The 13,364-nt window shown below is 55.8% G+C and overlaps 2 protein-coding genes across 4 annotated transcripts in view; both read right to left on the reverse strand.

The window, feature by feature from the left end:
• On the reverse strand, positions 1 to 4,715 carry TMEM115 (transmembrane protein 115). The gene is made up of 2 exons (XM_047850513.1): positions 3,395 to 4,715; positions 1 to 778 (listed from the first exon to the last, which is right to left on the reverse strand). The coding sequence occupies exons 1-2, from the start codon at positions 4,243 to 4,245 to the stop codon at positions 574 to 576; spliced, it is 1,056 nt and encodes a 351-aa protein (XP_047706469.1). The 5' UTR covers positions 4,246 to 4,715; the 3' UTR covers positions 1 to 573.
• Positions 4,716 to 8,282: 3,567 nt separating this feature from the next.
• The window catches only part of CACNA2D2 (calcium voltage-gated channel auxiliary subunit alpha2delta 2), a 115,605-nt gene continuing 110,523 nt past the window's right edge, over positions 8,283 to 13,364 (reverse strand). Inside the window, exons 23-37 of one of the 3 annotated variants that reach the window (XM_047850220.1) lie at positions 12,430 to 12,527; positions 12,118 to 12,208; positions 11,948 to 12,010; positions 11,695 to 11,798; positions 11,331 to 11,429; positions 11,150 to 11,238; positions 10,902 to 10,949; positions 10,602 to 10,673; positions 10,346 to 10,498; positions 10,131 to 10,183; positions 9,952 to 10,007; positions 9,669 to 9,795; positions 9,406 to 9,515; positions 9,225 to 9,307; positions 8,283 to 9,137 (exon numbers count right to left, since the gene is read on the reverse strand). In XM_047850220.1, the coding sequence (XP_047706176.1) occupies positions 8,997 to 9,137; positions 9,225 to 9,307; positions 9,406 to 9,515; positions 9,669 to 9,795; positions 9,952 to 10,007; positions 10,131 to 10,183; positions 10,346 to 10,498; positions 10,602 to 10,673; positions 10,902 to 10,949; positions 11,150 to 11,238; positions 11,331 to 11,429; positions 11,695 to 11,798; positions 11,948 to 12,010; positions 12,118 to 12,208; positions 12,430 to 12,527 (1,387 nt within the window). In that variant the 3' untranslated portion in view covers positions 8,283 to 8,996. Of the gene's footprint in view, positions 9,138 to 9,224; positions 9,308 to 9,405; positions 9,516 to 9,668; positions 9,796 to 9,951; positions 10,008 to 10,130; positions 10,184 to 10,345; positions 10,499 to 10,601; positions 10,674 to 10,901; positions 10,953 to 11,149; positions 11,239 to 11,330; positions 11,430 to 11,694; positions 11,799 to 11,947; positions 12,011 to 12,117; positions 12,209 to 12,429; positions 12,528 to 13,364 lie in introns of all 3 variants that reach the window. The other 2 variants (XM_047850219.1, XM_047850221.1) reach the window with 2 other exon arrangements.

Raw genomic sequence — 13,364 nt, forward strand, 5'->3', positions numbered from 1 at the left:
TCAAAGAACTGCTTTATTGATACTGCGAGGCTGGGCTTCACTGCCCACTCAAGTGGTCCTGTAGAAAATACTTGGGAGCCGTGGCTCTTCTGGCCAAGAAGCAGCCATAGCCACAGCAGAGGGAATCAGAAATTTTCACATGAACATAGTCTTTCTGAGGGTGGGCAGGAATGTGCAGCCCTGCACTGGCTGGACCCCCAGAACGGTTTTGGCAAATCCTTGCCTTGGCTCAGGGCTCTTGGCAACCAGTATCAGGCATCAGGGTTGGCCCAGGAAGTGTGGCACCACTGTCCCTGCAGCCACTTGCTTGGGGCTGTCTGCTGAGGTACAGTCTTACCTCAGATGGCCCGGGCTGGCTGACACTTCAGAGGCCCCATGCCTGGCATAGTGGTTGTCTGGAGTTGGAACCAGGTAGCAAGAGTCCTGGGTAGTGTTGGCGAGAGATAGCAGAAGGCTGTGGAAACCCCCAGCAGCCCTTCTTCCTTCTCAGAGCAGTCAGTGCCCTGGAGTAGCTGAGAGGTGTCAAGGGGGGGGCTTGGGAGAGGAGGCGCCTACACTCAAGGTGGTCTGGAGTTACAGCTTCGGCGGAGCTGCCTCGAAGGTGATCAGGCTGGATTCTGGGGCAGCCCCCTTCCCTGGGAGCATGGGGGCCTTGTCTGAGGGTAGGAGGCTATCCATCTTGGCCCCTGCCTCCTCTTCATCGTCATCCATGCTTGGCCAGACGGACTGGTCCTCCACTCTCTTCAGCCGCTCATTGAGGGCCTTCAGGGCCAGTTGCCTGGAGCCAGAGGAAAGATGACAAGTCACTTGGCTCATGCCCTGTACTCTTCCCCCATGAAGCTGACTCCCCCTACCACCCAGACTTCTCTCAGAATTCTATGTATTCCCCTTCACCATGCAGGGCCCAGGGCTTCCCAGGGACTGGAGAGGGCCACCTCTGCCATCAGAAGAAGGACCCAAAGGCTGTAGAGCCTCCCCTTCATAGCCAGGGCACCTTCAGGCTGAGAAGGCCATCAGGGTGTTTGCCATACTGTCCACCAGGCCAGTCCCACGAATGATTCTGAGGGTGGTGCCTAAGCATGGGCAGAGTTGGTATCCCAAGAAAGATGGGTGGAAGGAGTCCCTGAACATGGGAGTTTCTGCCTGGGCACTGGTATCACATCCAAGGAGAGAGTTATTACTTCTTCCTCTCTCCTCATTAGGGGTGTTTTGAGTCTCCTGGCAAGGGTCTGTGGGGAATGCTGGAATGCAGGCACCTACCCTGGATCTCAACCTGGGAAGCAGGTCCAACTTGGGTCAGCCCACCCCTCCTGACTGTAATGTTCTATTTCCCAGAAGAATCCCCAAAGCCACCACTACCGGTGTTAGAGCAGTGAACACCAAGTCCTTGCAGAAAGAGGAGGAACAGCCCATTTGGACGGGACACAGGCCAAAGCTTACTGGTTCCACCGGACAAATCCTTTTGGATCTCACTTGGGGGGAGGTGGGAAAGTTGACTAGAAGATATACACGTGCACTTGGGACCCTAGTCTACCAGGAGGTAGAATGCCCGTGCTGCCAGGCAAAACCTTCACTAGTGGTCACCATGAAACCCTGATGCCTCAACCTGTTTGTGCTACAAGCATGGGGGAACAGCCTGTAATAGCCTTCCAAGTTCCAGCAGAGAACCAAAACCTCCACCATACCAGGGAACGTGACAGAAAAGGCAACAAGAACACAGGCGCAGAAAACCCAAGCACAATTCCACCCTTTCCTCCAGCCTGACACATAGCGAACTGGCATAAACAGGACAGTCCTTCCCTGTGCTACCCAGGCTTCCATCCTGGAGACTGCCTTGTCAGTTCTGTCTAAAGTCTGCCAATGTAGAGAGGTAATGGCATGCTAGTCACTTCCTCACAAGAGTCAAAGATAGGAAACCCTGTCTCCCTACTACTAGTAGCCATTTGGGTTTGGGAGTGGCATGCTGCCAGATGTCCAACTGCTTGGAGTAGTAACAACCATAAGGCTACGTCAAGAACCCACATCCTGACAACCTCGCCTACCCCAACCTGCCATTTTCTTGGGCCTGAGCAGAGGTGTTTTGAAATGTCAGCCAACCCTAACAGTCCAAGACTTCTCACTAAAGGAGGAGTTACCACCGTGTCTTGGCCCCACCTGTAGAGCTGAGGACAGCTCGGTTTCTACCAGGCCCAACCCTCTTGGTCCCATCTTCTCCACTGTATAAAATGAAGACAGACCTGTCTTTAGAATTCATCAGCCATAGACACAAACTGTAGGGCCAACAGTTATGCCCCTCAGCATGCCTTGTGTACTTTTCAACATCCACCACCTTAGGCCATAGTAATCTGCAGCCCTTTCCCCTGCTGGAAACCCCTTCATGAAAGGGGTGTGTCCCACACTGAAATCCACAGCCCCAGTGGAGAGTAAGCACAGGGATAACTTTTCAGCTGAATTCATAAAACTGTCTGCCAAGAATCCATTTCACAGGTGAGCAAAAGCAGAAGCTGACAGGAGGAACAAAGCCTGCTCCAGGCTTCACTACTAAAAGAATTGCCTCAAAAAAACAAGAACTCTCAACAATAATGTTGGAAATAGAGCTGTTACCACTCTGGTGAGTCAACAGACCTGGGAGAGAGAGAGAACGAGCCAGAAAGCTGGATTAAAAAAAGATCTGCCCTGCCCTGGCCAAGGTGCATTCAGTGAATAATTCATCTGGGACTCCAGATGGTGCAGATGGCTTGGTTTACAGATAATTAAAAAGATTGTCTCCACTCCCTGTGTGGTCAGCAGACTCCACAGTGGGTCACATGGCCTGTCCCCTGGGTTGGTGACACATACATGCTAGAAGGACGGGGTGTAGTACCCCAAGTTTCCCTCTCAATAAGTGGCAGAGAAGCACAGCATATGAATTTTTAAGATCCAGGAAGAGGACATGGCTCAGCATTTTGAAATTGGGGTGGCCCAGGCTGCCTAATAAGAATCCCAGGTCTCTTTCTCTGTTCCTCCCTCACAGGGGAAAAAGGACCAGCAGGTCGTTTCTGGTTCCCATAGGACCAGTGTCTAGGATTCCGAGTTTCTGACATGATTAGGATTATGTGTATCTGGCCATTAACCCCTCACACAGTATAAAAGGACACTGGGCATTTCTTGGGGCTTGTTAAGTAGCCTGAGTGGTGAGAAAGGCAACTTTCACTCCTTAATGTTGGAAAACACCTACTGGAGCCCAGACTCCTACATGCTGAGTTTCTCAAAACCACAAACTGGATTTTATCTCTGAGTCTGCCCCAACACCTGACCCTTGGCTGCCAGCCAACATACAGCAAGTATAACAGACGATATGGGGCTTGATCAATACTCTCCTAGTTCAACAAGGTTTTGGAATACTCCACAGTACCTTCTCCGTTCTGCATCTTGAGGGTCTGTCCCTGGGAGGCTGATGGTGATGGAAGACGGGGCACCTACATCATAGCGCTTCACTGTCTTCTGGCATATCTTTACCTTCACCAGGAGGCCGTGCACCAAGTTCGCCAACAGCCCCACCACGGGCTGCAGAATCTCAGGGAAGAAGGTGGCAAAAGCGAAGTGGTCAGCCATGTCCCCTCGGCCTCGGCTATGGCGCTGGTAGAAGCGAAGATAAACCCAACTGGAGAGCAGCCCAAAGCCATAGGAGGCCAGTGCTGGGCTCTGGAGCAGCGTGGCCAGCCGCAACAGCAGCAGCAGCCCCAACAGCAGCATAGGCACCACGCTGACACGCACCTGGGGCACACGCAAGACCACACAGTCCCCCATGGTTTGCTTGAGTGCCACCAGGACACCACCTAGGAAGCCCAGGGCTCCGTGGATGCGGATAGTGAAAAGGTAGACCAAGTTGAAGGAAGCCATGTAGGTGAGGAGGTAGGCGAAGGCCCCCAACAACCCCACTGACACGTTCACCACTGAGAAGAAGATGAGCAGCTCCAAGGCCCCCCAGAGGGGCTCCAGCAAACGTCCAGCCACCACCACCGTGGCAAGACTGATAGCCACATCCCACACGTGCTGTTCCATCAGCCCATGGGTGGCCAGGGTCCAGATCCAGAAGTTGGGCGGAAAGAGGTAGCCTGGGGTAACCGCCAGGCAGCCCGTGTCCACGGCGAAGGACAGCAGGTAGAGGAAGAGTACTGTCGCACACAGGGCCTTCACCACCACGCTGGCGCTGGCCAGGATGGCCCCCAAGTGCTGGCGGGCGCCCGGTAGGGCGCGCTGCATCTTCCCGAAGGGCGTCGGCCTGGGGGAAGGGTCTAGTGTGTTAGGGGCCTCCCCGGGGCCTCGCCCCAGTCCGGCCCCGACGGGAGGCCCGGGCCCGGCCTAGTCACTGGCCTATGGCCCCGGTGAAGACTCCACTTCTGGTCGGGTTGGCTCCGGTCCCAAAGGGTCAAGTTGGGCCTGGTCGCGGGGCCGGGGCCTAGGCCCCTTGCCGGGGACCTGAGGGAAGGCCCTGGGAGGCTTCTGCACGTCTGCTCGCCTGCCTGCCCTGTGGGCCCCGCGCCGAGCTGACCGGGCTGGCGTTGATCTCGGGGCTCGGCCTATTCCATCCACTCGGGGGCCCTACGATCTGCGTGGGACTGGAGCCTAGTTCTGGGCCCCAGTCAAGTCTCGTCAGCTCCGGCTCGGCCTCGGTCTTGGCTACGACCGTACCTCCTCCCTTCCCAGGCACCGACAAACAGGGTGCTGCGCTTGCGCGCTCGCGACTGCGGTGGGATGCCCTTCCGGCTCTGCGGCATGCTGGGACATGGAGTCCTCAGCCGAAGCCGGGGACGAGCGGAGATCAACTTTCTGGGTAAAACTACAAGTTCCAGGAAGCTGCGCTCCCGGGCCGTTCCAGTTGGTAAGAGGAAGGTGTGCTTGGGAGTTGTAGTTCTCAGGACAGTTTCCGCCTGTTGTCGGAGAGTGGGGAGGAGTCAATAGCTTCGCTAACCTGGAGGAAAGCTGCGGGTACCTGCGCGGCAGCGAAACTGCAGACACGCGCTTGCTGAATTTCCTGGGAACCGTAGCCCCGTGCATGTACATCTGAATACTTCTGAGTGTGTCTTTGTGGACAGGTGTGTGGGTAAGAATGTTGATGGTCTTGGTGTGCGTACCAGTGTGCAGGGACTCCCGAAACTTCCGCAGCCTGGTGGTGTGTGTCTGATCCAGGTTGTATGGGTGTATGAGACCTGACCCAGATTGGAATTCTTGCTCTTCCATTTGGCGGCTGTGCGACACTGGCTAAGATTCCTCAATTTCATGGGCGTAAAATGGAGATAATTTTACGGTGAGGGTTCAAGGGGACTGTGGTGTAAAATGCCAGTCCACTCTGGGGGCTCAGTGAGTGTGTTGCCCAGGCTGCCCTTGTCACAAGTGTGGTGGCACTGCGACTTGAACTCAGGTCTCCTGTCCCCAAAATGGCAAGGCTGGACTGCTTTTAGTGACTCTTCCCCATCACAGATTTCTTATCTCTGGCCTTGAGGAGGAGAGATCTCCCCCACAGACTTGGGCCAGGGTGGCCCAGGGCCCTCACTTCACTGCATTGGTAGCTGCCAGCAGTTTGTGTCCTGTGCAAACTGATTTTTTGGTGTATTTACTTTTTAAAAATGTGCATATAGTTAAAACAATTATATGTGACAGAGCACATGTATAAAGTGCAGAATCCCTTCCTTTCAGCCACTGATCTCAGTACAACTTCCGACCTGCGCATAGCCTTCTAGGTTACAAAAGGTGTTGACAGTCTTTTCTTTGTCTAGGGTCTGGACTTTAATTTGATGCCAGGGAGGGTTGCCAGCTTTAGCAAATCAAAATACAGGGTGTTCAGTCAAATTTGAATTTCAGATAGGTGAATAATTTTTAGTGTAAGCATGTTCCCCAGTTTTTTTAGTATTGTCGTATCATACAATATTGGAAACATACTAAAAAAATTCATCATATATCTGAATTTAAATTTGACCGGATGTTCTACATTTTATCTAGCAACCCTATCCTGGGACCGAGCAGGCATGGGAGGGCATGGGAGCTCTCTCAGGGGTTACTAGTTAGGCATTGCTCTGTGGCCAACCACTGCAGGAGGAGTGAGGAAGAGTGTCTTTGCTAAGGCCCAGAATGTCCTCCTGCATTTATTTAGTATCCAATGCCCCCCAACCAGGTCACCTCAGGTTTCTAGCTGAAACCTTTGCTGATTTCTTGCCTTTCTCACCAAGCAAGAGAGGAGACTTAGTCTCTGTTCGTTTATCTGTCTATGGGGATAAACTAGTACCAAGTCTAAGGTGTAAGCTGACTGCCTACCAGGTGAGTGCAAAGTGTGTTGTAAGTGAGTAAGCATCAGCAGTATTAGGAAACCTCTGTTGGGGGGGAAAAAAAAGGAAACCTCTGTGCTGGTGGTTACTAGTTTCTCTCCTTGAAAACAATGTGAAGGGTCACATGGAAGTAGGGTTGATTATTAAGAGAGTTGGGATTAAAATGAACAAGGGCACAGGGCAGGCCAGAGGGAGGTCTGAGAGGATTCACAGAAACTGATTCAGTTTTGGGTTCCAGAATGAGCAGTGGCAGTCAGGGAGAACACTGGGCCTTGGGCCTCCCCTCAACTGAAAAGGAGCCATGGTCATGCTTATGGGTGGACCAGACCCTGGCCTTCTCTGGATAGCAGGATGGGCCCTCAAACACCAGGTCATGGACTTGGGCCAGGTATTAACTCATCGCTCCAAGTGGATGACCTGCCCACTAGGCCCTGGTGGTCTGACCTGATGGCTAGATGCCTACCTAAACTCAAATTTCATCTGTCTTCTTTCTTCTGTCATCCTGGCCTTTAAGGACAGCTTTTCTCAGAGATTATCTGAGATGCAGGATGTCAAGGATCTGGTATTTAGGAAGCCCAGGAAGCATCATGCCCTACACCTACTGGGTACCTGGGTTGCAATAGCCTTCATTCCCAGTTGAGTATTAGGTGGGACTTTGAGGTCATGGCTACCTGTCTTCAAGCTACCCAATTCCCACCCTGAGGCAGACACAGTGGATGGGAACCATTTGAAGTGAAAATATGAACATTATTTAATAACTGATCTTCTGTAATAAACCATTTGAAAATATTTTACAAGGAATCACACACACGATATTTTACAAAGTTTCTTGACTTTTTTGTCACTGTTGTTTTTCTGACTTGTCTGTACAAAATAGAACAACAACCAAAAAAAAAAAAGGGCAGAGAAAAGGAAATGGCCCCCCAGTCCCCCACAGATCCCCCGAGCCCGAGGTGAGGGGGCAGCCAGGTCGGGTGGGTGATGAGAAGGATTAGACCCAGCTGGGGGTTGGACAACTACCTGATGGGGATTGTTTGTCAGTTTTCCTGTTTTTTAAACTTAAAATATATATTTATTTTTCTGTATATGTTTCTTTTTTATTTTTATATTCTCCATTGAGCACCTGACTACACTACAGTTACACACACGCCCCCGCAAGACATGGCTGGCATCTAGGCTGGGTGTACAGCATGGGTGCCCACCCTGGCACCAGCAGCGGGCATGGACCATACACACACACTGAGAAAGCAACAAGCAACGTGACATTAATTAATGAAGCCATTAATTAATGCATCACCCTCCCCCCTCCTCCCAGTCCATCTGAGCCTCTTGGCCACATCCCCCTGCTCTCCCGTCCCCCACTTGCCCCCAGGCTGGGATGCCTATGGGGGAAATGATCAGAATGAATGGTGTGAAGACATGTGCCTGGGCCCAGCCTCTGTGTGTGCACAGAGTGTGTGCATGTGTGTATGTATGCGTGCACGTGTGTGTTCAGCAGGGGAGAGCAGTTTGCTCCCCCTCCCCCATTGTGTGAGTGTGAAGAAACAGGGAGTGGAGCACAGGCCTGAGTGTGTAAGGGCCGGATTGGGGGTGGGATAGCCCAGCCAGGAGTGATTATGTCACTCTGGCTAAGGCAAAGGGCAATGTCTGGTGAAGATTCCTCTGCCAAGAGGTGCAGGCAGTGGCATGTGGTCTCGCTGGGGGCCTGACACTAGTGCGAAATGGTTACAATGAGCACCTGGTGGGGTGAGGGACATTTCCAGGACACTGGTGGCTAGGGTGGGACAGAGGTGAACCCCCTGTCCCAGCATTTGGCACTGTTTGACATTCAGCTTTAGAGACAGAGGACCAGCTGGGCTGCAGGTCAGATTAGAGGTGGGCAGTGAGCAGATGAAGTGTGCATGTGCCAACCCTCCCACCAACCCCCTGCCCTGTGTAAGGCTTTGTGAGCCCCTACCCCCACCCCATCCCATGGTGTGTGTGTGTGTGTGTGTGTGTGTGTGTGTGTGTCTGTGTATGTGTGTTCGTCCTCCTAGGTAAGTCTAATGTGAATCCAGTTTCTGCCCTCAGGGCTCCAGGTGTTTATGGGGTTGTGTCTGAGCCAGTGTCACTGTCACTGGCCTGTCACCTGCAGGGCTGGAAGAAGGTGGGAGGTGGCTGTAGGCCTGATAGGGGCAGGAGCCATTGAGGGGCTGCCTCAGGACCTCCCTCCTGCCAGGACTTAAGATGGGATGCACAAGCCTCAAACTGCCCATCTCAACTTCATTATTCCCAGGGAATCCAGATTTGGTCCTGGGTGGGACATAAGGGCCAGGTTAGAGAAGTCCACCTGGGGCAGGGCCTAGGTCTCCCACACAAAGGGAGCCTTGGGGCAGGGTGGGCAGTGGAGGCCTGGTTTGGCACCAGTACTGTGGCTTCCCTGTCCCAGCCCTCAGGGGCGGGTGAGTCCAGTGGGAATAAAGGGTCTGGGGTCACTTTGACAGTTCGGCGGCGGCGAGATGTGGCTTGGGGGCCAAAGACCTGCGGCACCCTCCTTTGGGACCCCCCCCCCCCCCCCCCCCCCTTCCAAGGCTCAGACTTGGGCCTGGCTACTCAGGTCCTTCGGTGAGGGAGGAAGTGAGGCTCTAAGGCGGGGTGTGGGGGGGGGCAGGGGAGAGGCGGGGAGGCCTGGGGAGGGGCAGGAGCGGGCGCTCAGACGCGGCGCGAGGCGTGGGCGTGGACTTGGGGCTGCGGCCGAGGAGGCAAGCCCAGGAGGAGCAGCAGCTGCAGGGAGACCAGGACGCCCAGCGACGGCGGGAAGGAAGCTCCGCGGCCGCAGTCTGAGGTATCTTCCTGCGGGAAGAGGCAAGGTGCAGGTCGGCCGGGCGGCCCAGGGAAGGGAGGGGGGCCGGGATGTAAAGTGCGCCGCCCCCTCCTCACCGTCGCGTTGTAGTCAAAGCAGATATGCGGGCCTCTCCGGTATCGCGGTCTCTGCACCAGTTCACACTGCTCCGGGCCGTCCGCTGGGCATGGGTGGGGAGTCAAGGAGGCGGCAGGGCACTGAGGGGGCACGCGGGACAGGAGGGGGCGCGGGCGGCGGGGGGCGGCGGGGGCAGGATACAGTGTGTCTCTTTCTGCAGAAGCCGGCCACCCTCACACTGGCTGCACAGAGGCTTCTCGGCCACCACGAAGAGAAGGTTGGTGTTGGTCAGTCTTTGCGCGTGGAACAGCCTGGAGGCAGTCCGGAAAGGCGGGGCTTTGAGACTCGCCCCGCCCCTCTCCGCTGTAGCCCGGGTCCCGCTCCGGGCCGCGCCCACCCGGCAGGCCCCGCCCATGGTCCCACCAGGCTACAGCCAGCCCTCCGGTCCCGATCCCCGCGGGTACCTGGAGCAGTTTCCGCAGTCGATGATGGCGTTGTAGGAGGCGTTCACCGACCCGAAGTAGTACTGGGTCTGTTTCATGACGCAGCTGCTCTCTCGCGCTTCGGGGTTCCCCTCAGCCTCCGCGGGGTCTGCGAGGGCCCAGAGCGCCTCAGCCCCACCCATTCACCCTGGCAAGGTCTCGGGTTTCAGCCTCGCTCAACTTTAAGCCCCGACCTCCCTTTGGGATGGGTCTGGGCTTAGACTGGGGAGGGGGTTCGAGGAGGGGCCTCTAATGCCCCACCTACCTGCCTGAAACCAGCTGTGATAAATGAGGCCATAGAGAAGCTGCTGGAACAAGGACCTGTAGGGCAGGGGTCACTGAGTGGGAGTGGTCAGCAGAGGCCAGTGCCCTGCCCCACCACTTCTCTTGAGCCCTTCTGGTCAGGGAGCACCCTTCCTCCGCTCCCTTCCCCTTTGGACTCACCAGGCTGCAGCAGAGGTCCACCAGGCCAAGTTAAGGAAGTCTGCAATAGTGGGCTGCAGTGGAGAGAGGGGCATGGGCTGCTACTGCTGTCCTGGAACCCGGGTCACCCCCAGCTCTCTTGTCAGAGGTGGAGCGTCATCTGTGGGCAGGTCTCCCAGCTCCCCCCCCCCCCCCCGTTGCCCCCCATCTCCAGACCAGGCATTGCTGGGGCTCACCACAAAGACCCCCCGGGGTGCAGCACCCAGGTTGCCTGGGGGTTGGGGGGCGCAGGCTGCCTGATAGTCGTAGGACTCTTTGCGGGTGTAGAAGGAGTTATTGTAGAGTGCCAGCATCAGGTTGGCATCCACCTCACTGAAGAACCTGCCCACCTGGGAATGCCAGGAGGGAGTGGTAGTCACAGGGTTGGCAGTGCCACAACCCCAGAAAGCTCAAACCTTGGCCTCCTCCTTCTACCCTCTCCCTGACCCTCACCTGGTCCCACTGATGATTCTGGTTTGACAGCACCAGGAATCCCCCATCATCAATGAGGACACAGAGCAGGTCCTGAAAGGTGGAGAAGGAGGGGGAAGATGGAGAGGGGCTCAGGCCCAGACCTTCCTCCCCAGACCCTGGCAGTCGGGTGGTTGGGTAGAAGGGGCACCACTCCCCCAGTTGTGGTAAAGCTGTAAAGGGTGGGATGTTGAGACCCCCAGGCCAAACGATAGGCTAGGAGTTGCAGTTGGGATTAAGAAATCAGGGATCAGGGTAAGCTAGGGTTTGGGGCACACACACCTCATTGTTAACCTCGCAGTCCATCTCACAGTGGCTGCTGGGACCACACTGCTGGGCAGAGAGCAAGGACCATAAGGTGCCCGCCATTTTTCCCCCTCCCATCACCCTTTGTACATCTAGATCCCCAGGCCATCTACAACAACCACTGCCTCCCCATAGACACAGGAACCACTCTGAGTGGTAAGGATTTCCGGGAGACTCTAGAATGGGTTTTGCTGGGCTTACTGCCCCCACACCTGCCCAAGTACCTTCTGAGGCTGGTCCTGGTGGGTACGGTTGCTGGCTAGCACCTTGAACTTCTCGGCCCAGGCCTCTAGGTCCAGCTTAACACCTACCACTATAGAGGAGAGCAAGGGGTCATCAATGCCTGCCTTCCTGGGCAGCACCCTGCCCATCGTCTCTTTCTCCACCTCCACCCCAGGCATTCACCTGCTGGCCTCAGTGTGTGTCCACCCAGGCTGAGCTCCACAGCTGTGCTGACGAGGATGCCCACTGTGTCATTCTCCAGCTCCAGTGGCCTTAACAGGGCTGGCGGTGGGGTGGGATGGTCAGGAGTAGGGGCTGGTGGTTACACTGACCACTCTGTGCTGGGCCTGTGGACCCAGGGGCCCAAGCCAAGTACCCAGTACCCAATGTAGTGTTTGGCACAGCCTAGCTCTCTCTCCTCATCTGCCCCAGTCTCAGCCAGCCTCATGTTTGAGAGGGGCCTCAGAGAGCAGAGCCTAGTCTTGGCTGAGCAGACAGGGAAGCCTCAACTTCCCATCTGCTGCTGGGCACCGTGGAGAACACTCACCGTCCTGGTGCGGGGGCTTGAAGACATAGCCATGGTTGTCCAGGCTACGACGGTAGAAGCTGGCATTGAAGGGCTCTGGATTCTCCGTCCAGTCATCTGCTGCTCTGGTTATCCGACAAAGACAGAGGTCAGTAGAAGGGGTGGTGTATGGGGGACAGTGTCTCAGCCAGGTGCAAGGAAGCCTATGGGAAGCAGGACAGAGGCAGGGTCCCAGACAGGGGCAGGGTGTTGGGTGGCAGGGTTGGTTACTTACTTGTTGGGGAATACGCGAGTGATGCCACCATCAGTGGCAGCGAACACGGCCAGAAGGCTGTACCTGGGGGGCAGCAGGGAGGTGAGTCACAGGCTTGCCTTCTGCAGGGCAGGGCCAGGGCCTCTGGGCCCATCCCAACCTCCTGCTCCCACAGGCTGGGTGATGCCTACGTGTTGAGATCCTGGTCCCGCCACACACGCTCCACCAGCTGCTGTGTGATGCCTGTGTCCAAGATCAGGTTGTGCAGAAGGAAGTTGTTGCCTAGAACCGGAGGTTAGCGGTGGAGGGGCCATCTTCTTGTGGCTCCCTGCCCACTCTCCCCCATATACCCAAGGCTCCAATAGGAGCCTTTCCCACTATCTGGCCCAGGTCCTGCCCTGGGCTTGGGTCTGCATCACACCTGCCCGGTCTCTGGGTTCTTTTGGGCTGCCCCCTTGTGGCCTGGGCACTGCCCAGACCCGGCTGCCCCACTAGGCACTCACACTGCTTGGAGTCTGGAGTCACTTTCTCCATGAGCTCAATGAAGTTTTTCAGGAACTCGGTGTTGTTGTCTGAGGCATTCAGGTCCTTGCAATACTCTCTGGGGGTGGGGAGGGGCAAGAAGAGTGGGCTTGGGGGGCTGGACAGAGCAGTAGGGTTGAGGTTTCTCAACAGGCCTGCCTGGCCATTGGCTGAGAAGCCTGCGCCTTTGGCAGGGGGTGTGTATTCTTACAGGCTGCCACCTCTAAATAGGGGCGGAGCTGACACAAGAGTGATGGTCTGCTTCCTCCAATCGGGCAGGTTCTCCCTCCAGGGCATAGCCCTGGACCCTGACGGCACACCTGGGATGCCCCAGGAGATGCCTCATGGCTGGCTCGTCCACCTGTATGCTGTGGCGTTCCCGTGGGCACACGGTGGGTGAAGTACCGGCGCTGACTTAGCCTAGATATAAGACTTCAACCTGCCGCTTCCTAGCTTTGCACCTTTGGATGACTCACTTAAGCTCCCCAAGCCTCAGTTTTTTCCATACCACAGAGGGTGTCAGGAAGTCAGTGGGAACACGTGGGTCCTCAGACTGGCTGCTCCTTCTGCTCGGAATGCTCTTCCCCTAGAGGCGGACAGTCCAAATCCCTCACCTCCTCAAGGCCCTCACTGGGCTCAGGCTCTGGCTCCAGAGAACATAATGTGGGAGTTTTGGGGCATGGGAGGCCCGCTTCAGGCTCTGTTCCCCCAGGAAGTCTTGGTGAGCAGTCCTTCCACCCTGGTAGATGGAGCTATCTCTCCTGCCTAATCCTTCCTTCACACAGCTGCCACTAGAGACCTCCCCGCTGGCCTGAATGCAGCAACTTTGTGGGGATTATTAAAATGCACTGCTTCCCTACACCGTGCTAGGGTGCACAGTTTGGTAAGGGCAAAGCTGGGGGCAAGCTGGGTTTCA

The sequence above is a fragment of the Prionailurus viverrinus genome, chromosome A2 (genome assembly GCF_022837055.1).
Source record: "Prionailurus viverrinus isolate Anna chromosome A2, UM_Priviv_1.0, whole genome shotgun sequence".
Lineage (NCBI taxonomy): Eukaryota > Metazoa > Chordata > Mammalia > Carnivora > Felidae > Prionailurus > Prionailurus viverrinus.